Source organism: Oncorhynchus gorbuscha, linkage group LG12 (assembly GCF_021184085.1).
Source record: "Oncorhynchus gorbuscha isolate QuinsamMale2020 ecotype Even-year linkage group LG12, OgorEven_v1.0, whole genome shotgun sequence".
In the NCBI taxonomy this organism is placed as follows: domain Eukaryota; kingdom Metazoa; phylum Chordata; class Actinopteri; order Salmoniformes; family Salmonidae; genus Oncorhynchus; species Oncorhynchus gorbuscha.
This window is the reverse complement of record NC_060184.1, coordinates 40,691,673-40,719,092: the sequence shown is the minus strand read 5'-3', so window position 1 is coordinate 40,719,092 and position 27,420 is coordinate 40,691,673. Positions and strand designations below refer to the sequence as shown.

The window sequence follows — 27,420 nt, the reverse complement described above, 5'->3', positions numbered from 1 at the left end:
TCCGCTCTAGAAGTATTCGTCGAAAGTGTAAAGTATGTACTATCGTTATGTCGCCAGAAGATGATACTGTTCCTTCGCAATTTTTTCTCCCAGTTGGATTGAAACGTTTGAAATGCTTATTTTTACCAGTGTGATTGCTTATTTGCTAAGGAGAGTTTGAATATTGCCTGAATGTTATTAATCTAATCAGCTCTCGATCTTCAACACACACAACTCTATAAACACAAAGTTTATAGATTTTCAATAAATACATTTTTCACAATTTTTATTAAGAGTTGATTGATTAAACAGTCATAGTATTAATAGGTTTTAAGAGTAGTACTGTACAGTAGATTTGGGTTTCTGATGTCCTTCATTTGTTCATATATGGCAAATGTTTACCAGGGATACAAAATGTACTAAACACATAAACATCAGTTATCCTTTTTCATCACCATGTGACCTGACCAGGAACAATTGCAGGCCCTAGTTTTAGAGTGTTACATGATGTTACTTAGAGGTCTCATGGTTAAGGAAAACTCCTGACCATTAAAGCTTTCAGCAGGACGACCTTTATCAAAAGTGGCAATGCAGACAAGTGTTTGGTAATGCCCAGGCAAGTTACGACAGGGTTCTCCAACTCTGGTCCTGGAGAGCTACTGGAGTGTGTAGACTTTTGATCCTGACCAGCACTAACACACCTTCAATCTGCATTCGTACTAGGCTGGAACAAAAGCCATACCCAGTAGCTCTCCCAACCGGAGTAGAGGAACCCTGAGTTACAGAGTGTTGTACTGTTACACCTTATTTGAACTTTGAAAAACAGTAAGGCAGTGACTTTCCATTGTAAAAATATTACGGCATTCATCGGATGTTTCTTTGTCATACACAGGGATTCAAGAAAATGTACAACCTAAAATGAAAGGGAAACATTTAGAAAAATAAAAACAATGCTCATGGACATTAAAAACATTAAAACAAAGAGGAAGCCAAACTATGGTATCATCAGTGTGTGAAAGGTCTAAAATCAGTTTAGTGGCAGACAGCATCCATCTACAATGACACAAAGTTGGCAACAAAGCAGTAGATCCTTAAACTGGTGAGAAGTTGAAGATGCTAAAACTCAAAGGAGCATTGGTCGATGGTATGGAGCAGTGTTACCCCCTCAAAGGGAAGGTAGTGAGTGACCTTTTAGGCCTCAGTTGACCTTTCACCCCTGACCCCAGAGAGGGGTCACTCACTCCAGCTTAAGGAGCTCAACATCGAAGATGAGTGTGGCGTTGGGGGGAATGACACCGGGGTGACCTGTGGCTCCATAGGCCATATCCGGCGTGCAGGTGATCTTCGCCCGCTGGCCCACGCTCATCTAGGGGAGACAGAGGGAGGAAGAAAACAGGTAGAGGAATTGTCAACACTCGCTTATCATGTGTTGCAATATTAACAACAAATATCATGAGTACAGAGATGGAGTGGCACTATCTGCTGTAAGACAATGCCATCTCACCTGTGCAATTCCTTCCTCCCAGCCCTTGATGACTTCCTGTCGCCCGATCTTGAACTTGAAGGGCTTGTTTCTGTCTCGAGAAGAGTCAAACTTCTTGCCATTCTGCAGCATACCTGGCAGAAGAATCACACAAACACTTGACTCAATGATCTTCCTAGGTTAAGGTAGGTGTTTGAAAGTTCTTGTTTATTCATGTATCCTGCTTTATATGAGTACAACAGTGTACACGCGAGTATGCTTGTGGAATCATTTGAACACAAAACAAGGCCTACACAAGTATATTTTCCACACAGATCAATTCCATTCCAGTCATTCAAACATTTCCCCTCAAAACATACATTTAACATTTACATTTAAGTCATTTAGCAGACGCTCTTATCCAGAGCGACTTACAAATTGGTGCATTCACCTTATGACATCCAGTGGAACAGTCACTTTACAACAGTGCATCTAAATCTTAAAGGGGGGGGGGGGATGAGAGGGATTACTTATCCTATCCTAGTTATTCCTTAAAGAGGTGGGGTTTCAGGTGTCTCCGGAAGGTGGTGATTGACTCCGCTGTCCTGGCGTCGTGAGGGAGTTTGTTCCACCATTGGGGGGGCCAGAGCAGCGAACAGTTTTGACTGGGCTGAGCGGGAGCTGTACTTCCTCAGTGGTAGGGAGGCGAGCAGGCCAGAGGTGGATGAACGCAGTGCCCTTGTTTGGGTGTAGGGCCTGATCAGAGCCTGGAGGTACTGAGGTGCCGTTCCCCTCACAGCTCCGTAGGCAAGCACCATGGTCTTGTAGCGGATGCGAGCTTCAACTGGAAGCCAGTGGAGAGAACGGAGGAGCGGGGTGACGTGAGAGAACTTGGGAAGGTTGAACACCAGACGGGCTGCGGCGTTCTGGATGAGTTGAAGGGGTTTAATGGCACAGGCAGGGAGCCCAGCCAACAGCGAGTTGCAGTAATCCAGACGGGAGATGACAAGTGCCTGGATTAGGACCTGCGCCGCTTCCTGTGTGAGGCAGGGTCATACTCTGCGGATGTTGTAGAGCATGAACCTACAGGAACGGGCCACCGCCTTGATGTTGGTTGAGAACGACAGGGTGTTGTCCAGGATCACGCCAAGGTTCTTAGCGCTCTGGGAGGAGGACACAGTGGAGTTGTCAACCGTGATGGCGAGATCATGGAACGGGCAGTCCTTCCCCGGGAGGAAGAGCAGCTCCGTATTGCCGAGGTTCAGCTTGAGGTGGTGATCCGTCATCCACACTGATATGTCTGCCAGACATGCAGAGATGCGATTCGCCACCTGGTCATCAGAAGGGGGAAAGGAGAAGATTAGTTGTGTGTCGTCTGCATAGCAATGATAGGAGAGACCATGTGAGGTTATGACAGAGCCAAGTGACTTGGTGTATAGCGAGAATAGGAGAGGGCCTAGAACAGAGCCCTGGGGACACCAGTGGTGAGAGCGCGTGGTGAGGAGACAGATTCTCGCCACGCCACCTGGTAGGAGCGACCTGTCAGGTAGGACGCAATCCAAGCGTGGGCCGCGCCGGAGATGCCCAACTCGGAGAGGGTGGAGAGGAGGATCTGATGGTTCACAGTATCGAAGGCAGCCGATAGATCTAGAAGGATGAGAGCAGAGGAGAGAGAGTTAGCTTTAGCAGTGTGGAGCGCCTCCGTGATACAGAGGAGAGCAGTCTCAGTTGAATGACTAGTCTTGAAACCTGACTGATTTGGATCAAGAAGGTCATTCAGAGAGAGATAGCGGGAGAGCTGGCCAAGGACGGCACGTTCAAGAGTTTTGGAGAGAAAAGAAAGAAGGGATACTGGTCTGTAATTGTTGACATCGGAGGGATCGAGTGTAGGTTTTTTCAGAAGGGGTGCAGCTCTCGCTCTCTTGAAGACGGAAGGGACGTAGCCAGCGGTCAGGGATGAGTTGATGAGCGAGGTGAGGTAAGGGAGAAGGTCTCCGGAAATGGTCTGGAGAAGAGAGGAGGGGATAGGGTCAAGCGGGCAGGTTGTTGGGCGGCCGGCCGTCACAAGACGCGAGATTTCATCTGGAGAGAGAGGGGAGAAAGAGGTCAGAGCACAGGGTAGGGCAGTGTGAGCAGAACCAGCGGTGTCGTTTGACTTAGCAAAGGAGGATCGGATGTCGTCAACCTTCTTTTCAAAATGGTTGACGAAGTCATCTGCAGAGAGGGAGGAGGGGGGGAGGATTCAGGAGGGAGGAGAAGGTGGCAAAGAGCTTCCTAGGGTTAGAGGCAGATGCTTGGAATTTAGCGTGGTAGAAAGTGGCTTTAGCAGCAGAAACAGAGGAGGAAAATGTAGAGAGGAGGGAGTGAAAGGATGCCAGGTCCGCAGGGAGGCGAGTTTTCCTCCATTTCCGCTCGGCTGCCCGGAGCCCTGTTCTGTGAGCTCGCAATGAGTCATCGAGCCACGGAGCGGGAGGGGAGGACCGAGCCGGCCTGGAGGATAGGGGACATAGAGAGTCAAAGGATGCAGAGAGGGAGGAGAGGAGGGTTGAGGAGGCAGAATCAGGAGATAGGTTGGAGAAGGTTTGAGCGGAGGGAAGAGATGATAGGATGGAAGAGGAGAGAGTAGCGGGGGAGAGAGAGCGAAGGTTGGGACGGCGCGATACCATCCGAGTAGGGGCAGTGTGGGAGGTGTTGGATGAGAGCGAGAGGGAAAAGGATACAAGGTAGTGGTCGGAGACTTGGAGGGAGTTGCAATGAGGTTAGTGGAAGAACAGCATCTAGTAAAGATGAGGTCGAGCGTATTGCCTGCCTTGTGAGTAGGGGGAAGGTGAGAGGGTGAGGTCAAAAGAGGAGAGGAGTGGAAAGAAGGAGGCAGAGAGGAAAGAGTCAAAGGTAGACGTGGGGAGGTTAAAGTCGCCCAGAACTGTGAGAGGTGAGCCGTCCTCATGAAAGGAGCTTATCAAGGCATCAAGCTCATTGATGAACTCTCCGAGGGAACCTGGAGGGCGATAAATGATAAGGATGTTAAGCTTGAAAGGGCTGGTAACTAACAAACTAAAACAAAAGAAGCAGAGCTCTGTTTTGCATGAGGTCAGGAAATCCTTCACCTCTGCTGCAAGAAATACGGTCTTGAATGCCTCGGAATCATAGCATTCCAAATTCCAACATCAAAGGCTTCGGGAAAGGCGGATTCTGATAACAGGGCTGGCACAAAAACAGGAGTAATTGCACTGGGCTTCCTTATCCAGGTCCTGGGCTCCTTTTAATGATCCAAATGAACAAAGGGAATGTGAAATATGAGGCAGTGGCCTAATTCTTCCTCTGGATTATCTCTGGCGGTTAACTAGGCCATGTCTAGACTGCATTTGGACCACAGGGGAAACAGACAGAGAGACAGACAGGGAGAAACAGTAGTGGCACAACAATGAATGTGCACTTGAAAATCTGTCCATTCAGGCATGCTAAGAAAGTTAGATCCAGACGAACTGAGACAGAGACACTGTGTGCGTAAAGAACAACCATTTTACCTTTCACAGGCCGAGGTAGAATACTGACACGAGTATTACTGAGACAAAATCCTAATGACAATAATCCAGGGCAATGTGGCTGAAGCCATGATTTGCAGAAATCATTAGAAACACAGTCATGATAAATGTAGGATTTTTCCTAGCCCTCCAGTAAATTGAAGAAATGTTGATGTCAACATTAAGCAGACATACAAGACTATAATAACCCCTGCAGAAAGGTAGACTAGACTGTTCCAGAAGCAGCCATTGTTGGACCGATCCAATCTCACCTGTCCCACGGTATTAAATGTCACAGCAAACATGAACCCTGTTGCTCCACGCAGCAAATCTTGCTGAATGAAAAAAAAAAAAACTGCAACAAAACCCATGACAGTTCAGCATGTCAATCTGAAGAACTTGTCACGTCTCGTAAAATTATCGCTAATCTGCGTCTACCATCGTTTCCAAGTTTTAGTCAAATAACATGATTCATTTTTGCCACCATCACATTAGACAGACATAACAGCAGCGTAAATAGTTGGCAATAAAACTACCAGTCAGTCAGGAGACGGGTTCACCCAAAGAGATGGGAGTCTTGTACAGTACTGGCTGCTTCTCCTCTTTCACTCCCCCTAAACCTAGTAGGACCGCAAAGCTTCCAAGAATCCCTGCCTGTGGGGTCACTGGGCAGAGGTCCAAGCCGATGGGTCCACAGACCACAACGTGATTACCATCTGTTAATACCGTCTCTCCCCTGGCCAGACTGGTTACAGGCACAGTGAAAGTGCTCCTGAAGATGGAAACATTAGGTCATATATATATATATATATTTTTTTAATCCTTTTTTTTTATAAACACAGTGAAACAAGGCTAGGATGTTTATTTTATATGCAGGCTGGGAATTGCTAGGGGCCTCACTATATGATTTATCACGATACGATATGTATTACGATTCGATACTGTGACTTTATTGCCATTCGATGTTCCAGACATATTGCTCACCTTATGTCCGCTGCAGAGGGACAAGAGATTGAAAATGAGTTTTGATCAGTCGTGGAAATAAAACTTTTGGAAAGAAATTTGACTCCCTGTTGAAAAGAAGATGGAGAACACGCTATGAAGGAAAAATACTGGCGTTTTGATGGAGGTAAAGGAAACTAGAACAAAAATATTATCCTGTAATGTAACTATCTATTTTTTACCATCATTAATGCAATACAGGTCATATTTCCCCCAAGCAGCAATGATATGGCCAGTTACAAAGTAGAGGTTCTTAGAATTCAATTATTAAGACTCCTTTGCTGAATAGGTGAAAAGTTGGCTGTGTTTCAAAAACACAACGTAACCTATGTCTACCGGTATATCCAACATTAGTATACCAAACATTAAGAGCACCTTCCTAATATTGAGTTGCACCCCATTCTTGATACACACAGGAAACTGTTGAGCGTGAAAAACACAGCAGCGTTGCAGTTCTTGACACGAACTGGTGCGCCTGGCACATACTACCATACCCCGTTCAAAAGGAACTTCAATATTTTGTCTTACCCATTCACCCTCTGAATGGCACACATACACAATCCATGTCTCAATTGCCTCAAGGGTATAAAATCCTTCTTTAACCGGTCTCCTCCCCTTCATCTACACTGATTGAAGTGGATTTAACAATAAGGGGGATCATAGCTTTCACCTGGTCAGTCTGTCATGGAAAGAGCAAGTGTTCTTAATGTTTGTTAATGTTTGTTTTGTATATTCAGTGTATATAAGCAGCTTGGTAAAGTAAAGCCCATCCTATCTGACAAACGCTACATAATATTCCCAGTCTGTTTCACTTTTAATAAAATAAAGCCTGTCCAATAATTTATCTTCCTGCAACAAAATGCAGAGAGCCCACCTCATCTTGGTAGAGTCAGGTTGGGGTCGAAAGAAAATAAAACAGGCTTCTTCTTCCCTGTTACTGCAGCACAGTTCCAGACCCTCTTGGATATCAGCCAGGCAATAAGTGACTAGTAGACAGTGTAGAAAGCATGACAAACTGGGCCGGCTAAATCCCGGGTTCTCTGTTTGGGTTGGGGGTTAAAATACCCAGGGAAGACCCATGTGTGCCCAAAACGGCACCCTATTCCCCATATAGTGCTCTATACTTTAGGCAGAGGCACACAGGGTTGCCACATAGGGTTCTGACTAAATGTAGTGCACTATATAGAGAATAGGGCACCATTTCAATGTTGGCCCCCAGACCCTCTTGAGTAGTATGGGGTCTCAGAGGGGCTCAGTCTCAGGCTATCCAGCCCAGCTAGGCTATTTATACTCTAACTGTGTCTCAGACCACACGTCACACAGACAAGCCTCTCGTCCCCTGGGGCTCAAAGATGTAAGGAGATAGCACACGTACGCTATCTGTCTGCAACATGCTTTTATAGACATATTGGCACATCATGGGGCTGTAAACAAGTAAACTCAGCAAAAAAAGAAACTATCAACTGCATTTATTTTTAGCAAACTTAACATGTGTGAATATTTGTATGAAATAACAAGATTCAACAACTGAGACATAAACTGAACAAGTTCCACAGAGATGTGACTAACAGAAATGGAATAATGTGTCCCTGAACAAAGGGGGGGTCAAAATCAGAAGTAACAGTCAGTATCTGGTGTGGCCACCAGCTGCATTAAGTACTGCAGTGCATCTCCTATTCATGGACTGCACCAGATTTGCCAGTTCTTGCTGTGAGATGTTACCCCACTCTTCCACCAAGGCACCTGCAAGTTCCCGGACATTTCTGGGGGGAATGGCCCTAGCCCTCACCCTCCGTTCCAACAGGTCCCAGACGTGCTCAATGGGATTGAGATCCGGACTCTTTGCTGGCCATGGCAGAACACTGGCATTCCTGTCTTGCAGGAAATCACGCACAGAACGAGCAGTATGGCTGGTGGCATTGTCATGCTGGAGGGTCATGTCAGGATGAGCCTGCAGGAAGGGTACCACATGAGGGAGGAGGATGTCTTCCTTGTAACGCACTGCATTGAGATTGCCTGCAATGACAACAAGCTCAGTCCGATGACGCTGTGACAAACTGCCCCAGACCATGATGGACCATCCACCTCCAAATCGATGGTCCTACTTCGTGGGCTCTCTGTGCGTTAGAGCTCATTCCTTCAACGATAAACGCGAATCCGACCATCACCCCTGGTGAGACAAAACCGCGACTCGTCAGTGAAGAGCACTTTTTGCCAGTCCTGCCTGGTCCAGCGACGGTGGGTTTGTGACTTTGTTGCCGGTGATGTCTGGTGAGGACCTGCCTTACAACAGGCCTACAAGTCCTCAGTCCAGCCTATCTCAGCCTATTGCAGACAGTCTGAGCACTGATGGAGGGATTGTACGTTCCTGGTGTAACTCGGGCAGTTGTTGTTGCCATCCTGTACCTGTCCCGCAGGTGTGATGGTCGAATGTACCGATCCTGTGCAGGTGTTGTTATACGTGGTCTGCCACTGCGAGGACGATCAGCTGTCTGTCCTGTCTCCCTGTAGCGCCATCTTAGGCGTCTCATAGTATGGACATCGCAATTTATTGCCCTGGCCACATCTGCAGTCCTCATGCCTCCTTGCAGCATGCCTAAGGCATGTTTACGCAGATGAGCAGGGACCCTGGGCATCTTTCTTCTGGTGTTTTTCAGTCAGTAGAAAGGCCTCTGTGACCTTAATTGCTTACCATCTGTAAGCTGTTAGTGTCTTAACAACCATTCCACAGATGCATGTTCATTAATTGTTTATGGTTCATTGAACAAGCATGGGAAACAGTGTTTAAACCCTTTACAATGAAGATCTGTAAAGTTATTTGGACTTTTACCAATTCTCTTTGAAAGACAGTTTGGGGGGGGTGACCTGTGGCTCCTATAGGCCATATCCGGTGTGCAGGTGATCGCCGTCCACTGGCCCACTCTCATCTTTATATGTCGACGGACAAATATATGCTTGTACTTCATTGTTCATACATCACTATCCTTGTCACTTAGTGGTGTTACACGTAATGAGACAGCTCCGATATAGACCTGCGGCTTTAATGTCATGGTGTAGGCAGCATGTTGCTATACTGTAGTATTAATTAGCACAGTCGCTGCTGCTATTTACTCCCACAGCACTTGTCTCAATAGGCCAAATCATTCAAATAGATGAGAAAGAAGCACTGCTGGGAGTCAGCGTAGCATTCAGCCATGCTCTTCGTAAGTTGCTATATCTACTTTGATTGAGTTGGCTAATAAACTACAGTACTGTAGTGCTGGGTTTAATAGGACCATGCCATCCCGTGCAGTAATGAAAATATAATTCTAATCATTATACACAAGACTTTAAAGTGTTCAGAGGAATAAGTGAAGGCTAGGACTACTAGTCTGTGAGTTATATTTAACCGTACTGCACTATGGTTCTCCCTCTGATCAGTATTCTGTTCAATCTCCCTGTCTGGAAGGCAATCCCAACTCCTGCTGGGCTGTGTCGAATCAAACTCCAAAATCAATGAGGGCTGGGCCCTGATGGATAACATGGCCTCTTGCCCATTACTCACCTACTGCCTGCCGGCAGTTGATGTGCAAATGTACAGTATCAGTATGAATATATATAAATATATCTAAAATGCAGGGAGATGAACAGAGTGCAAATGCAGTGTAGTAAATCTATTTTGTGTACAAAGTTCAGAGATGGCTTGTGCATCATAAAGTGCATAGCCCTTTAGTCTCTATGGGCCAGATAGCCAGTTGGTGAGGGCCACAGCCCGGGGGAGAAACTTTTCAGGTGGCGGGAGGTTTTGGTCATGAGTGACCCGAACCGACTGCCAGAAGAAGGCTAATTTGCTATTTTTTTTCTATCCAAATATTATTTATAAAAGAGAAGAATTATATTGTTAAGATTATAGGAGTAGGCCTAAAACATTCTACCTCATCTGACGTTCAACAGTTAGAGTGCGCTAGGGCTGCACGATATGGGCAGAACATTTTAATTGCTATTTTTTTTTTAAACCAAATATTGCAATTTGACTTGCGATATAGATCAAAACACTTGGGAGAACTTTTGGGAATCTTAGTAATATAATTATTTAGAAGCAAAGTGTAAAGCAGCATGGTTCTTGTTTTGAACTATCTGACTGCATTTGACCTAACAGAACCGCATGCAAACTTATAATACATCTAAAAATGGGGGGGGGGGGGGAACTATGCTGCGTGAGTGACAGGGGGTAAGGTTGTGTGTGTATGGGAAGCAGCTGCCAGAGGATTATACACAGAGTGCACAAAACACCTGCTCTTTCCATGACATAGACTGACCAGGTGAATCCAGGTGAAAGATATGATCCCTTATCCATCAGTGTAGATGAAGGGGAGACCGTTTAAAGAAGGATTTTTAAGACAACTGAGACATGGATTTTGTATGTGTGCCATCTCGAGGGTGAACGGGCAAGGCATAAATATTTAAGTGCCAGGCGCATCAGTTTGAGGGTGTCAAGAACTGCAACGCTGCTGGGTTTTTCATGCTCAACAGTTTCCCGTGAGTATCAAGAATGGTCCACCACCCAGAGGACATCCAGCCAACTTGACACAACTGTGTGAAGCATTGTAGTCAACATGGGCCAGCATCCATGTGGAACGCTTGACACGTTGTAGAGTCCATGCCCTGATGAATAAATGCTGTTCTGAGGGCAAAAGTGGGTGCAACTCAATATTAAGAAGGTGATTCTAATGTTTTATACATTCAGTGTAGATGAATGCAATGCACCACCAACTCAAAACATCTTCCTGCGGCTATGAGGAGAGAACGAGAGCGACCGAGATAGGTAGAGACGGAGATAGACAGAGAGATACTGCTGTGCTCAGGCCTGGTCTCCTGCAGTACTCTATATAAAGGCCTGCGGTGCTGCTGTGTTGTCTGCGGTGGAGTTGACCCCATTACTGGAGCACGAATGCAAAGTCTGCAGTCTGTCTCTCAGTCTTCCTTTTTCAGTCTCGCGCGCGCAATTCAATTCAGTAGACGTTGACATGGCAAGTTAAATGACTTACATTGTCAAAGTACACATATAACAACAATGGTGGGGCCAACAGCAATAAGGCATCAATAATAGTAATAGTAGTGGAAATGGTAGTGCCATTAACAGAACCAATATTAATGATAATAATAATAGCAAGATAAATATTAATAGGCTATTCAACATGACTGAAAAGCCACATGGCATGGTATGAACATTTTGACATTTCAGCTCGTGGAAGGAGACCGCATACAGTATTTGGCAGTCAAAACTGCACAGTTTGGCTTTTCACCCAGTAAATAAATAAATATATATATATTTCTTAATCTTTCATAGTTGCAAATTCTTTGTAATGAATGATAATTTTGGGAAAGAAAGATGTTCTTAGGTCTGAGTATTTGTCACAGTGTAAACAGCACTTCCAAAATTCAGTCCTGGGGTTCCCAAGGGGTGCACCTTTAGTTTTTTGCCCAAACACTACACAGCTAATTCAATGGTCAAAGCTTGATGAATAGTTGATTATTTGAATCAGCTATGTAGTGCTCGGACAAAAACCAAAACATGCACCCCTTTGGGGTCCCGAGGACCAAGTCTGGGAATCCCTGGTGTAATAGGGATCATAGCTCTGTCTCTACCTCTCCTCGGGGGCAGAGTGTACATAGCCTGTCCTCTCTGGGCAGCCAGGCTTGCCTGTGATGACCGGTTTCTATAGCCAAAATGCTCACAGAGTCTGTACCTAGTTAGTTTTTTCCTCTGTTTTCTATCATTCACAGCGGTGAGATAGTCTGCCACCATGTACTGTCTGTTTATAGCCAAATAGCATTGATTTTTTATTTTTTTGTGGTGTCTTTCCAATAAGTGATTTAAAAAAAATCTTTGCTTTGTGATGATTTGGTTGGGCTACACTTTCTGAGTTCTGTCCTGAGGCTCTATGGGGTTAGTTTGGGTTAGTAGACTGAGCCTCTGAACCAGATGGCTGAGGGGACTCTTCTCTTGTTTCACCTCTTGACATTGTGGGGCTGTGTGATAAAATGTTTCAGGGTCGCTTGTTTTGAGATGTTTGTACAATTTGATGGCTCTTTTTTTTCTTCCAATTCGAATAAGGAGGGGGGGGGTATTGGTCCAATTCTACTCTACATGCATTATTTGTTTTGAGTTTTTCTTTGCTTGCAATACATTTTTTTGCATTGGATGTTTGTCCCCATTTGGTAAATTCATTATTAGAGAGTGGACCCCATTCTTCACTGCCATATAGAGGAATTGTTTTTATAACCGACTGGAACATTTTGAGACAGATTCTAATTTAAATGTTCATTTAATTCTTCTTGCTTTGTCTCTATGCTCGTTCACAGCCATACGAAAGCTACCTGTGTTGCTGATATTTAGTCCTAGATACATGTAGTTGTTGGTGTGTTGTAATACTACGGTGTCAAAAATATAATTTATATATTTGTGATTCTGATTCTAGACCTCTTTTATATTCTGTTTTTTTTTTGGGGGGGGGGCAATTCTGACAGAACCTGTGCAGATAATCTAGGTGCTGCTGTTAACTCCTCCTCAGTAGGAGACAGCAGCACCAGGTCATCTGCATGCAGCAGCCACTTGATTTCAGTGTTGTGTAGGGTGAGACCAGGTGCTGCAGATTCTTCTAATGTTTTTGCCAATTCATCAATGTAGTTGTTAAAAAGTGTTGGACTAATTGAGCAGCCCTGTTTCACTCCACATCCCTGATGAGAATAAGTATGTTTGCTTGTTGCCAATTTTAACTGCACATTTGTTTTTTTGTGCATATTGATTTAATAACATCATATGTTTTCCCTCCAATGGCACTTTTATTTACTTTACAAAAATATACATTTGTGCCAAATTGAATCAAATGCTTTTTTGAAATCTACAAAACATCAGTAGATTACGCCTTTGCTTTGGTTGACTTGTTTGTCAATTAGAGTTGAGGGTATAAATGTGGTCTGTTATGCAGTAATTCTGTAAAAATCCAATCTGGCTTCTGCTCAGGACGTTGTGTTCGTCAAGGAAATGAAGTGGTCTGCTATTTATGATACTGCAGAGAATTATCCCCAAGTTTCTGTTAATGCAAATTCCTCTAATTATGTGGGTCAAATTTATGGTACATTGTTATAGATTGGTGTGATCAATCCTTGGTTCCAAATATTGGGGGAAAATACCTGCAGTGAGGATAATGTTGGTCTGTACAATTGATCATCCTTTTTGAGTTGTAGAGTACATTGTTTTTTCAATAATTCTTGTTCTGTAATTGGGATATCCACAGGATTCTGATCTTTGACCACTGATTCAAGGATTTATAATGTCTTGTACTGTGGGGCAAAAAAGTATTTAGTCAGCCACCAAATTGTGCAAGTTCTCCCACTCAAAAAGATGAGAGAGGCCTGTAATTATCATCATAGGTACACTTCAACTATGACAAAATGAGAAGAAGAAAATCCAGAAAATCACATTGCAGGATTTTTAATAAATTTATTTGCAAATTATGGTGGAAAATAAGTATTTGGTCACCTACAAACAAGCGAGATTTCTGGCTCTCACAGACCTTCTTTAAGAGGCTCCTCTGTCCTCCACTCGTTACCTGTATTAATGGCACCTGTTTGAACTTGTTATCAGTATAAAAGACACCTGTCCACAACCTCAAACAGTCACACTACAAACTCCACTAAGGCCAAGACCAAAGAGCTGTCAAAGGACACCAGAAACAAAATTGTAGACCTGCACCAGGCTGGGAAGACTGAATCTGCAATAGGTAAGCAGCTTGGTTTGAAGAAATCAACGAAAACCTCCTTCCATCAGCTAGGGCATTGAAGATGAAACGTGGCTGGGTCTTTCAGCATGACAATGATCCCAAAAACACCGCCCTGGCAACGAAGGAGTGGCTTCGTAAGGAGCATTTCAAGGTCCTGGAGTGGCCTAGCCAGTCTCCAGATCTCAACCCCATAGAAAATCTTTGGAGGGAGTTGAAAGTCCGTGTTGCCCAGCAACAGCCCCAAAACATCACTGCTCTAGAGGAGATCTGCATGGAGGAATGGGCCAAAATACCAGCAACAGTCTGTGAAAACCTTGTGAAGACTTACAGAAAACGTTTGACCTCTGTTATATACCCTTTGCTGGCAATGACAAAGTATTGAGATAAACTTTTGTTATTGACCAAATACTTATTTTCCCCCATAATTTGCAAATAAATTCATTAAAAATCCTACAATGTGATTTTCTGGATTTTTTTCTTCTCATTTTGTCTGTCATAGTTGAAGTGTACCTATGATGAAAATCCAGGCCTCTCATCTTTTTAAGTGGGAGAACTTGCACAATTGGTGGCTGACTAAATACTTTTTTGCCCCACTGTATATCCTTTTGTTCTGGGCTCTTTTTTATATTGCTGTAGAGGTTTGCAAAGTCATTTCTCCACTTATCACCAATTTTTGATAGCCAATTTAATCATGATGTGGTTTGTTTAATTAATTCAAATGATCCCAGAAGTGGTTTTGATTCTATGGATTCCTCAATTATATCCATCAGATTTATAATGTGCTGTTCCTTTTGTGAAGAATGTTACGCAGTTCCCCAGAACAGTTGAGCCAGTCACGTTGATTTGTAAATTGCACGAGAGAAAGCAGAAGCAGCTGAATCTTGACAGGGAGTTGCATTTTATATTGAAAGTAAAGTTTTTGGTTGTTGCTTCAATAGAGTGATCAGGCACGTACAACTATACTTTTCCTTTACAGAAAATACACTAGTGCAACACATTCGGCAGAAAAAAAAATCTTAATTTTCATCACGACAACAGAAATGCAACACTATGTGGCTTGGCAGCCACACAAGTGTAATGTAGTTCGTCTGCTGTTTGAAGAGAGTCAGGCTGAAATGCAGCGTGTAGGTTACTCATGACTTTTAATGAAGAAAATTGCGGTACATGAAATAACTGAAAATACGAAAACAACAAACGAGTGAAACTAATTACAGCCTATCTGGTGAATAACACAGAGACAGGTACAATCGCCCACAAAATACAACGCGCACTTAAGCTACCTAAATACGTTTCCCAATCCGAGACAACTAGAATCAGCTGACTCCAATTAGGAATCGCCTCAGGCAGCCAAGCCTAACTAGACACACCCCTACTAATACACACTCCCAATTAATACAAACCCCAATACGAAATACAACATATAAACCCATGTCACACCCTGGCCTACCCAAACATATAACAAAAACACAAGATACAATGACCAAGGCGTGACAGAACCCCCCTAAGGTGCGGACTCCGGGACGCACCTCAAGAGCATAGGGAGGGTCCGGGTGGGCGTCTGTCCATGGTGGCGGTTCTGGCTCGGGACGTGGACCCCACTCCATAAATGTCCTAGTTCCTCCCCTTCGCGTCCTAGGATAATCCACCTTCTCCGCCGACCATGGCCTAATAGTCCTCACCCTGATCCCCACATAACCGAGGGGCAGCTCTGGACCGAGGGGCAGCTCGGGACAGAGGGGTAGCTCGGGACAGAGGGGCAGCTCGGGACAGAGGGGCAGCCCGGGACAGAGGGGCAGCCCGGGACAGAGGGGCAACTCGGGACAGAGGGGCAGCCCGGGACAGAGGGGCAGCCCGGGACCGAAGCAGCCCGGTACTGAGGGGAAGCCCGGTACTGAGAGGGAGCCCGGTACTGAGAGGGAGCCCGGTACTGAGAGGGAGCTCAGTACTGAGAGGAAGCCCAGTACTGAGAGGAAGCTCAGTACTGAGAGGAAGCTCAGTACTGAGAGGAAGCTCGGTACTGAGAGGAAGCTCGGTACTAAGAGGGAGCCCAGTACAGAGAGGGAGCCTAGTACTGAGAGGAAGCTCAGGCAGGTAGTAGGCTCCGGTAAACCCTGGCTGGCTGGTGGACCTGGATGATTAAGGTTGTCTGGCCGATCTAGAAGAACTTGGCAGACTGGCACTTCTGGCGGATCCTGGCAGACTGGCACTTCTGGTGGATCCTGGCAGACTGGTGACGCTGGGCCGACTGGCGGCGCTGGGCAGACAGGAGACTCCGGCAGCGCAGGAGAGGAGAAAGGCTCTGGCTGAGCTGAACAGGCGGGAGACTCCAACAGTGCAGGAGAGGAGAAAAGCTCTGGCTGCGCTGAACAGGCGATGCGCACTGGACGCGCTGGGCCGACTGGGAGCACTGGTGGCGCTGGACAGACAGGAGACTCCGGCAGCGCAGGAGAGGAGAAAAGCTCTGGCTGCGCTAAACAAGCTGGAGACTCCGATAGCACAGGAGGGGAGAAAAGCAATGGCTGTGCTGAACAGGCGAGGCGCACTGGAGGCCTGGTGCTGGAACTGGTGGTACTGGCGCGAGGAAATGCACAGGAAGCCTGGTGCGGGGAGCTGCTACCAGAGGACTGGTGTGTAGAGGTGGCACAGGATGGGCTAGACCGTGAAGACGTACTGGAGATCTTGAGAGCAGTGTAGGCACAGGACGTGCAAGGCTAGGGATGTGCACAGGAGGCCTGGTGCGTGAGGCTGGCACCAACTTCACCAGCTGACTAACACGCACCTCAGGTTGAGTATAGAGCGCTAACTCAGGTGCTATTAAATCCCCGACACGATCCGTCGGACGAATATTATATCTATAGCACCAAGCTAGCAACTCCCTCATTACTCTCCACTCCACTTTCCCCATTAATTCCTTCACAGTCTCTGCTTCGCTCACCTCTAACACTGGCTCTGGTTCAGGTCTCCTCCTTGGCTCCTCACGATGAACAAGGAGAGTTGGCTCAGGTTTATCTCCTGACTCAGCCATACTCTCCCTAAGCCCCCCCCCAATAAATTTTTGGGGAGACTTTCCGGTTTCCAACCGCGTCGCCGTGCTGCCTCCTCATACTTGCGCTTTCCCCCGTTACCTTCGGTTCTCGCTCTGTATAACCGTGCTTTCCTTTTCGATTCCATATGTGTATAGCCCTCTTCGCATTGCTGTAGGGAATCCCAGGCGGGCTCCTGCACTCGCTCTGGGTCGGCCGCCCACCTGTCGATTTCTTCCCACGTCGTATAATCCCTGTTTCTGCCGTCCATATCGTCCTCCTTTAGCTCCTGCCAGTTCACACGCTGCTCGGTCTGTGAAAGGTGGGCGATTCTGTAATGTAGTTCGTCTGCTGTTTGAAGAGAGTCAGACCGAAATGCAGCGTGTAGGTTACTCATGACTTTTAATGAAGAAAATAGCGGTACATGAAATAACTGAAAATACGAAAACAACAGAGTGAAACTAATTACAGCCTATCTGGTGAATAACACAGAGACAGGTACAATCGCCCACGAAATACAACGCGCACTCAAGCTACCTAAATACGGTTCCCAATCCGAGACAACTAGAATCAGCTGACTCCAATTAGGAATCGCCTCAGGCAGCCAAGCCTAACTAGACACACCCCTACTAATACACACTCCCAATTAATACAAACCCCAATACGAAATACAACATATAAACCCATGTCACACCCTGGCCTACCCAAACATATAACAAAAACACAAGATAAAATGACCAAGGCGTGACAACAAGTAAATGAGCTTACAATGAAAAAAGAGAAAAGGGGATTCCTCGTCAGATGTACAACAACGTATTCAACTGAAATGTGTCTTCCACATTTAACCCAACCGCTCTGAATCAGAGAGGTGCGGGGGGCTGCCCTTAATCAACATCCACGTCTTTGGGGTTACTGGCCCAAAAAAACAATGCATGGCCATCATATCTCTAATGTTTAGGCCTGTCATAGGAAAAGTAGCTGGCTACATTCTTTCTAACGTTTTGCTTAAAAGGTCATCTTGTATTTTACCTGCGAGGAATAGACTAGCTACACCGAGAAAAGTAAAGGAGAAAAGTAGCTACACATCCGTCAGAATGCTATCTGCTGATAGAATGCCCGTTCCTGAATTCTCATCCGAGTTTAGAAGTGCAATTGAAGCACAAAATTAGTCTGATGCCGAACTGAAAAAAAATACGAAGCATTTTAGATCTGCAGTCACAAGATATATATTTTTTCCAGAGTGAAAAATTAAGAATTCAGAGTAAACAAGACCCCCAAGTTTAACTTGCTATCTAAGTAAGTGGCTGAATTAATAAGGTAACAGGGCATCTTATTGTGTTAGCTTTCTGCTGCGTTTGAGAAGCCAAAGCCCTTTGGATTAGTTATTTGACCAGCTGCCACTGCTATCTTGATTTCCTTGCAATTTTTTAATCCTCTCCGTTCTCAGCCTGTCTTCTCCGAGCAGAGCAGGCAGGCCCATTGCCCTAGTGACTCCAGACAGACACAGCATGCTGCTGGAAAGCCAGTAATGTCAAAACCTTGTGTCGAACTTGAATCATTTACACAATGTTTCTTGTTCACATTAGTTTGTGAATGTCCAAACGCATATTTAGCTAGCAGCCTCCATGCAATTCTTTGGTGCCCCCTTGTGTACTAAACCAGTAATACCGTAAATCCCGGGTTGAGATGATGTGAAAATCTGGATACCGCCCAACCCTACTAATCTCCCACTCTAGAATGGAAAAACTCTCGTCATTGAAGTAGGGTGACAGAGGGAAATGTATGTGGTTTTTAACCATTCGATCGCTGCTGCAACGATGCCAAGGAACCCGTTTTTGTTTGTCTGCTGCTAGCTAGCTCTAACAGCTCAAAAAAGAGCAAAGAGTTTAAAATCTCAAGATGTGTAGAGTCCATGCTCCTTTCTGGTTTACTCCCTCAGTTTGATCGTTTAATGTAGTTGTATTAACTCCCCTTGCTAGGTTTGTTCTAGCTCGATTTTTATGGCTTGCCGGCTAGACTTTTGTTGTGTAGCTAGTTAGCTCTGGATTTTTTTTTCATATTCTGATTGAAATTATTTATTTATTTTGTATTATTTGTTGTCTTGAATTCTTTTTAAATACGAGTGTTTATCTCGTTTTAAAAACCAGAAGGGGAATTCAAATCAGGAGCTCGCTCTCAACATAATTTTTGTTGGATAGCTGTGATAGGAGAACTGAGGATGGATCAACAACATTGTAGTTACTCCACAATATGAACCTAAATGACAGAATGAAAAGGAATCCTGTATAGAATAAAAATATTCCAAAACATGCATCCTGTTTGCAATAAGGCATGAAAGTAAAGCTGCAAAAAATGTGACAAAGAAATGAACTTTATGTCCTGAATACAAAGCATTATGATTGTGGCAAATCCAACACAACACATCATTGAGTACCACTCTTTATGTTTTCAAGCGTGCTGGTGGCTGCATCATGATATGGGAATGCTTATCATCAGCAAGGATTAGGGAGTTTTTTTAGAATAAAAATAAATGGAATAGAGCTTAGCACAGGCAAAATCCTAGAGAAAAACCTGGTTCAGTCTGCTTTCCAACAGACACTGGGTGACAAATTCACCTTTCAGCAAGACAACTAAACACCAAAGGCAAAATATCCACTGGAATTGCTTACCAAGACGACATTGAATGTTCCTGAGTGGTCTAGTCACCGTTTGGACTTAAATCGTCATGAAAATATATGGTAAGACTAGAAAATGGCTGTCTACCAATGATCAACAACCAACTCGACAGAGCTTGAAGAATTTGAAAATGATGTGCAAATATTGCACATTCCAGGTGTGCAAAGCTCTTACCCAGAAAGACTCACAGCTGACAAAGGTGATTCTAACATGTATTGACTCGTGGAAGTGAATACTTATGTAAATGAGATATTTCTGTATTTCATTTTCAATACATTTGCTAAAGTTTCGAAAATCCTGTTTTCACATTGTCATTATGGTGTATTATGTGTAGAGATGAGATGTTTTATTTGTTTAATCTATTTGGAATTCAGCCTGCAGCAAAATGTGGAATAAGTCAATGGGTCTGAATACTTTCTAAAGGCAATTTATATTTGCTCATTTTCTTATACACCACATGACCAAATGTAAGTGGACACCTGCTTGTCGAACCTCTCATTCCAAAATCAATGGCATTAATTTGGAGTTGGTCCCCCCTTTGCTGATATAACAGCCTCCACTCTTCTGGGAAGGCTTTCCACTAGATGTTGGAACGTTGCTGCAGGGACTTGCTTCCATTCAGCCACAAGAGTATTAGTGAGGTCGGGCACTGATGTTGGGCGATTATGCCTGGCTCACGGTCTGATGGGGTTGAGGTCAGGGTTCTGTGCAGACCAATCAAGTTCTTTCACACTGATCACTGATCTCGACAAACCACTTTTATTTGGACCTCGCTTCGTACAAAGGAGTATTGTCATGTTGAAACAAGAAAGACCCCCCCCCCCCAAACTGTTTCCACAAAGTTGGAAGCACAGAATCGTCTAGAATGTCATTGTATGCTGTAGCGTTAAGATTTCCCTTCACTGGAACAAAGGGGCCTAGTCCGAACTATGAAAAACAGCCCCAGACCATTATTTCTCATCCACCAAACTTTACAGTTGGCACTATGCATTCGGGCAGGTAGCCTTCTCCTGGCATATGCCAAACCCAGATTTGTCCGTCTAACTGCCAGATGGTATAGCGTGATTCATCACTCCAGATAACACATTTCCACTGCTCCAGAGACCAATGTCAGCAAGCTTTACACCACTCCAAGGGATGCTTGACATTGCGCATGGTGATCTTAGACTTATGTGCAGCTGCTCGGCCATGGAAACCAATTTAATTAATCTCCCGATGAACAGTTCTTATGCTGACGTTGCTTCCAGAGGCAGTTAGGAACTCAGTAGCGAGTGTTGCAACCGAGGACAGACCATTTTTTACGTGCTATGCGCTTTAGCGGTAACGTTCTGTAAGCTTGTGTGGCCTACCACTTCGCGGCTGAGCCATTGTTGCTCCTAGACGTTTCCACTTCAAAATAATGTGGCACTTACTGTTGACCGGGCAGTTCTAGTAGGGCAGAAATTTGACGAACTGACCTGTTGGAAAGTTGGCATCCTACGACGGTGCCACTTTGAAAGTCACTGAGCTCTTCAGTAAGGCCATTCTACTGCCAATGTATGTCAATGGGTCGGAATACTTTCTAAAGGCAATTTATATTTGCTCGTTCTCTTATACACCACATGACCAAAAGTAAGTGGACAATGGCATTAATATGGAGTTGGTCCCCCCTTTGCTCCACTCTTCTGTGGAGGCTGTACAGTATGTAAACTGGGTGGACGCCCTAATGGGTTAAGTACCCAATGCATATGCATATGCAACCAAATATAATCCATAGAAGACAGTTCCCATTCCAGTCAGGACTGGCAGCTATTGCTAGTGTTCCCATCAGTTTAACAGTCAAAGTGCCAGGGTTAGAGGTTCCAAAGTCCTTCTATGGATTACATCTATGGCCGCAACTCAACATGCAGTTTTATATTTGGCACACGTGTTGACCAAATTGCGTGCTTCCCGACTAAGTACTTGCGATAAAACTTAATCCACAGCTATTTTTTTTAGAGGCGATTGATCCTCTGTAGCTAAATTATGCTCTCTGGTGGAGTATTTAGAATTATTTTATTTACAGTGTATTCGGAAAGTATTCAGACCCCTTGACATTTTCCACATTTTGTTACGTTATAGCTAAAATGGATTCAATATTTTGTTTACTCATCAATCTACATACAATACCCCGCAATGACAAAGGAAAAACAGGTTTTTAGACATTTTTGCAAATGTATTAAAAGTAAAAAACTGAAATATCACATTTACATAAGTATTCAGATCCTTTACTCAGTACTTTGTTGAAGCACCATTTGCAGCAATTACAGCCTCGAGTCTTCTTGGGTATGACGCTACAAGCTTGGCACACCTGTATTTTGGGAGTTTCTCCCATTCTTCTTTGCCGACCCTCTCAAGCTCTGTCAGGTTCGATGGGGAGCGTCGCTGCACAGCTATTTTCAGGTCACTCCAGAGATGTTCGATCGGGTTTATGTCCGGGCTCTGGCTAGGCCACTCAAGGACATTCAGAGACTTGTCCCGAAGCCACTCCTGCGTTGTCTTGGCTGTGTGCTTCGTGTCATTGGTCCTGAGCGCTCTGGAGCAGGTTTTAATCAAGGATCTCGCTGTACTTTTCTCCGTTCCTCTTTCCCTCGATCCTGACTAGTCTCTCAGTCCCTGCATCTGAAAAACTTCCCCACAGCATGAAGCTGCCACCACCATGCTTCACCGTAGGGATGGTGCCAGTTTTCTTCCAGACATGAAGCTTGGCATTCAGGCCATAGAGTTCAATCTTGGTTTCATCAGACCAGAGAATATTTTTTCTCATGGTCTGAGAGACTTTAGGTGCCTTTTGACAAACTCCAAGTGGGCTGTCATGTGTCTTTTACTGAGGAGTGGTGTCTTTCTGGCCACTCTAACATAAAAGGCCTGATTGGTGGAGTGCTACCGAGATGGGAGAACCTTCCAGAAGGACAACCATCTCCACAGAGGAGCTCTGTCAGAGTGACCATCGGGTTCATGGTCACCTCCCTGACCAAGGCTCTTCTCCTCCAATTGCTCAGCTTGGCCGGGCGGCCAGCTCTAGGAAGACTGTTGGTGGTTCCAAACTACTTCCATTTAAGAATGATGGAGGCCACTGTGTTTTTGGGGACCTTCAATGCTGCATAAATGTTTTGGTACCCTACCCCAGACCTGTGCCTCGACACAATCCTGTCTCTGAGCTCTACGGACAATTCCTTCAACCTCATTGCTTGATTTTTGCTCTGACATGCACTGTGCTTTTTGCTCTGACATGCACTTGGTTGAGTAACTGACATGATCTTCTCCCCCCCTTGGGTTGTGCCGTGGCGGAGATCTTTGTGGGCTATACTCGGCCTTGTCTCAGGGTGGTAAGTTGGTGGTTGAAGATATCCCTCTGGTGATGTGGGGGCTGTGCTTTGGCAAAGTGGGTGGGGTTATATCCTTCCTGTTTGGCCCGGTCTGGGGGTATCATCGGATGATGCCACAGTGTCTCCTGACCTCTCCTGTCTCAGCCCCCAGTATTTATGCTGCAGTAGTTTGTGTCAGGGGGCTAGGGTCAATCTGTTATATCTGGAGTACTTCTCCTGTCTTATCAGGTGTCCTGTGTGAATTTAAGTATGCTCTCTCTAATTCTCTCTTTCTTTCTCTCTCTCTCAGAGGACCTGAGCCCTAGGACCATGCCTCAGGACTACCTGGCATGATGACTCCTTGCTGTCCCCAGTCCATCTGGCCGTGCTGCTGCTCCAGTTTCAACTGTTCTGCCTGCGGCTATGGAATCCTGAACTGTTCACCGGACATGCTACCTGTCCCAGACCTGCTGTTTTCAACTCTCTAGAGACAGCAGGAGTGGTAGAAATACTCTTAATGATCGGCTATGAAAAGCCAACTGACATTTACTCCTGAGGTGCTGACTTGTTAAACCCTCAACAACTACTGTGATTATTATTATTTGACCATGCTGGTCATTTATAAACATTAGAATATCTTGGCCATGTTCTGTTATAATCTCCACCTGGTCTAGACAGAAGAGGACTGGTCACCCCTCATAGCCTGGTTCCTCTCTAGGTTTCTTCCTAGGTTTTGGCCTTTCTAGGGAGTTTTTCCCAGCCACTGTGCTTCTACCCCTGCATTGCTTGCTGTTTGGGGTTTTAGGCTGGGTTTCTGTACAGCACTTTGAGATATCAGCTGATGTAAGAAGGGCTATATAAATCAATTTGATGATTTGATTTATATAGACAGGTGTATGCCTTTCCAAATCATGTCCAATCAATTGAAATTACCATTGGTGGACACCAATCAAGTTGTAGAAACATCTCAAGGATGACCAATAGAAACAGGGGGCACCTGAGCTCAATTTTCGAGTCTCATTGCAAAGGGTCTGAATACTTATGTAAATAAGGTATCTGTCTTTTATTTTGTCATTATGGGGTATTGTGTGTAGATTGATGAGGGGGATTTTTTGTTTAAAATCTATTTTAGAATAAAATGTGGAAGAAGGGAAGGGGTCTGAATACTTTCTGAATGCACTTTATGTCTGTTCAGACAGGAGTAATATAATTGTTTATTTTACCTTTATTTAACTAGGCAAGTCAGTTAAGAACACATTCTCATTTACAATGATGGCCTACCAAAAGGCCTCCTGCGGGGACGGGGGCTGGGATTAAACATTTAAAATGTATAAATACAGGACAAAACACACATCACGACAAGAGAGACAACACAACACTACACAAAGAGAGACCTAAGACGACAACATAACATGGTAGTAACACAACATGGCAACAACATGGTAGCAACACAATATGGTAGCAGTACAAAATATGGTACAAACATTATTGGTCCCAGACAACAGCATAAAGGGCAAGAAGGTAGAGATAACAACACATCACACAAAGCAGACACTAATGTCAGTAAGAGTGTCCATGATTGAGTCTTTGAATGAAGATATTGGCCCCGCAAAAAATGTATAGCATAATTTTGGCAAAATGATTTATATTTATCAACACCCCTACATCCCGCTGCTATGTCTCTCTCTCTTTCGCTCTCTATACCCCTCTCACTCCCTCTAAACTACTGCACTGACCTGCAAAAAAACTAAACTCAGAAGGAACAGGGCCAGGAACTACGTCTTCATTACTACCGCTCTCACTCACTGCCTTCTGGGCAACAATAAACCAAACAGCAATCAATCACTCAACATAATGACAAAGTGTTGAGCTTTAAATGCATCACCACCAAACATTAACAGCATATTAAACTGTACTTGTTGTAGAGTTCAAGCCATGTCTTCAAAGCGACAACTGGCACATAAAACTGGCGCACGCACACACACAGGTCATATACACGTTATATAAACGTGTAATAAACGTGTAATCACCCAGACAGAATGTTAACAGTTTACTTCCCGTTTCCTGTCTGACCTGGTTGTCTGGGAGACGACCATGAGACATAGAATGGCCCACCTCGTAAAAAAAATAAAAAATAAAACATTAATTTCCCAACCAGATGCTCTGTCACACACTCTTTACCTGTGTAATGGACAACACACGTCTGGCCCTTCTTTGGGAAAGTCCTTGCTGTTGAAAAGAAAACAAACAATAGTGGGTAGATTGTAGTCTCTGTGTGTGTGTGCAACTTTTTACACCCTGCAGCCTAATGGAGTAAGGTGGAGCTAATAGATTAACAATGCCTGTCTGGATCAAGTCTGTCTGTGTGTTGTTATGTCTGAGCCAGGAAAGCTTAACCCTTATCCATGTATAGTTGACCTATTTCCAAACTATTCCATCCTAATGTGTTCATCAACTGGTTATTATTGTCCCAGATACATGAAGATCTGAGCTTGTGGAATGGGTCTCAAATTATAGAAGGAAAAAGTGAGAGAGGATGCAAGTAGCCACAGACTAAAGGGAGAAAAATACTTTGTCAGAGTGTAAGCATGTGGTGTATTGTAGGTTGTGTGTCTGCTGGGAAAACTTGCTTTACCACAGAGCAGTGATATCTTATGAGGTATTCCGTCGTGGTATTGGTGGTATGGCAGACATTGTAATAATAGGGATGTGTCCTAGCAATGACATGATTCGTTTTGATGTTGTCACATCAAATCATTAGCTGTAACATCTTATTGCTTTAGTTAAAAACAAACACATATGTAGTTATGCAATTTGCTGGCTGTATAATAGCGGAATAATCTAACCTACTTCAAATGAGAATTATTACCGACAAAAAACAGGAATTCCAGGAGCTATTCTGAGAAGAAAGCCGGCTGGCTATAAATGCAGAGTGTTCTAGATCGAGATTGGTCTGAATGTGCTGATCGAGAGAGTCAGTGCAATCCGGGGATGGGACGTCACTACCCTAAACCCTAACCAAGCCAAAAACAATTTTAAAAAAATGTCAACCTCAAATCTGATAGGGACGTCCCAAGGATCCCTGATAACATGGACAGTACAGAGAGCGAAGAACATTTCGAAGGCTTGAGAAATACATGTTGTGGAGCGTGTAGGCCGAGTGAAATTGTAACTAACTACTTTGCAACGGCTGTAAATCGGTAAAACGTTACCACAGTATATGATAATACTGCATTTCCCACAAGTTCGTAATCGCTAAATAAGCATATACTGCACAACAATCCAAAATATAAACAGACGCCAAAATGTAGCAAACAAACTCACCATCTCCTGGGGATATTGTTTCAATTTCCACACCCATTATGACACAAAGCCGACGGTGTTTGCTAAAGCATCAAATAAAGCAGGTTTGGCTTCTACTGTCTAGTCTATTTCGGTGGCGAGAAAGGTGCAAGCTACAGCAATGCCGCGCACTGATCGAATCCACTAGTCTGAGAAATGCAAGATTGTATTTGCCTGGCTATCCAGAATAGATTCCTTGCTCCGGCCAAACACTACGCCACGCCCACGGACATTATGCCGTGTTCAAATGCTATCCACGTGCCGCGTTCAACGATTCAGGAAGTCAGAAATGTCAGAGTTTCCTAGTTCCAACTTTATATGAACGTGGCATAAACCCATCGAAATAATTGAGTGTGTCAGGCTAAAATCACAGAGATTCTTAACCCAGAGGCGCAACATCGTGTTCGGAAATGCTTGCAGTGAACAAATCTTCCTTAGTTGTTCATTTTCTCGAAATCTAAAGGCACAACCTAGATTCGAGCCAGTGTTTTACGTACTTTAACATGTTATTCCTCCAACCTCGTGAAAGTGATGAACTGACACGTTTTTATTTTCGTCAAAAACAACTTAAAATTGAAGGAGTGCCTTTGATTTGACGGCATGCACATGCGTAGTTTGGCCCGAGACAATCGTTAGACTCGATGACGTGTTTCTACCTATTACGTTTATACACCCATTGGTTTCTATGCTGCGTTCAAATACTAGTTGGAACTAGGATATTTGGAAATGACTCGCTGATTCGTTGAACATTCCATGTGAATTACTACACCCAGTTAGTAAGTCGGAAATATCCGAGTTCCCTAGTTCTGACTAATATCTGAACGCGACATTAGCTAGCGAACGTCACCATGCTGTGTTGTCAGTAGTGGAGAGGGTAGCAAGTTTTAAGTTCCTCGGCATACACATCACAGACTAACTGAATTGGTCCACTCACACTGACAGCGTCGTGAAGAAGGCGCAGCAGCGCCTCTTCAACCTCAGGAGGCTGAAGAAATTCGGCTTGTCACCAAAAGCACTCACAAACTTCTACAGATGCGCACAATCGAGAGCATCCTGGCGGGCTGTATCACCGCCTGGTACGGCAACTGCTCCGCCCTCAACCGTAAGGCTCTCCAGAGGGTAGTGAGGTCTGCACAACGCATCACCGGGGGCAAACTACCTGCACTCCAGGACACCTACACCACCCGATGTTACAGGAAGGCCATAAAGATCATCAAGGACATCAACCACCCGAGCCACTGCCTGTTCACCCCGCTATCATCCAGAAGGCGAGGTCAGTACAGGTGCATCAAAGCTGGGACCGAGACTGAAAAACAGCTT

The 27,420-nt window shown here is 44.6% G+C and overlaps 1 protein-coding gene across 2 annotated transcripts; it reads right to left on the bottom strand.

Moving 5' to 3' along the window:
• Window positions 1-248: 248 nt before the first annotated feature.
• On the bottom strand, window positions 249-26,326 carry LOC123991012 (peptidyl-prolyl cis-trans isomerase FKBP1B). Of its 2 annotated transcripts, XM_046292114.1 has the most exons (4): window positions 26,083-26,322; window positions 24,940-24,987; window positions 1,484-1,596; window positions 249-1,345 (listed from the first exon to the last, which is right to left on the bottom strand). In XM_046292114.1, the coding sequence occupies exons 1-4, from the start codon at window positions 26,117-26,119 to the stop codon at window positions 1,217-1,219; spliced, it is 327 nt and encodes a 108-aa protein (XP_046148070.1). In that variant the 5' UTR covers window positions 26,120-26,322; the 3' UTR covers window positions 249-1,216. The 2 variants fall into 2 exon arrangements, with proteins under 2 accessions (XP_046148070.1, XP_046148071.1); XM_046292115.1 differs by lacking the exon at window positions 24,940-24,987 and having other exon boundaries at window positions 26,083-26,326.
• Between the last annotated feature and the right edge of the window lie 1,094 nt (window positions 26,327-27,420).

Coding starts and splice junctions, on each gene's coding strand:
- LOC123991012 (XM_046292114.1), bottom strand. CDS start 26,119: ATGGGTGTGGAAATTGAAACAATATCCCCAGGAGATG. Junction 1,597..24,939: donor GTGTGTTGTCCATTACACAG/GTAAAGAGTGTG, acceptor TTCTTCTGCCAG/GTATGCTGCAGAATGGCAAG. Junction 1,346..1,483: donor GGGAGGAAGGAATTGCACAG/GTGAGATGGCAT, acceptor TGTCTCCCCTAG/ATGAGCGTGGGCCAGCGGGC.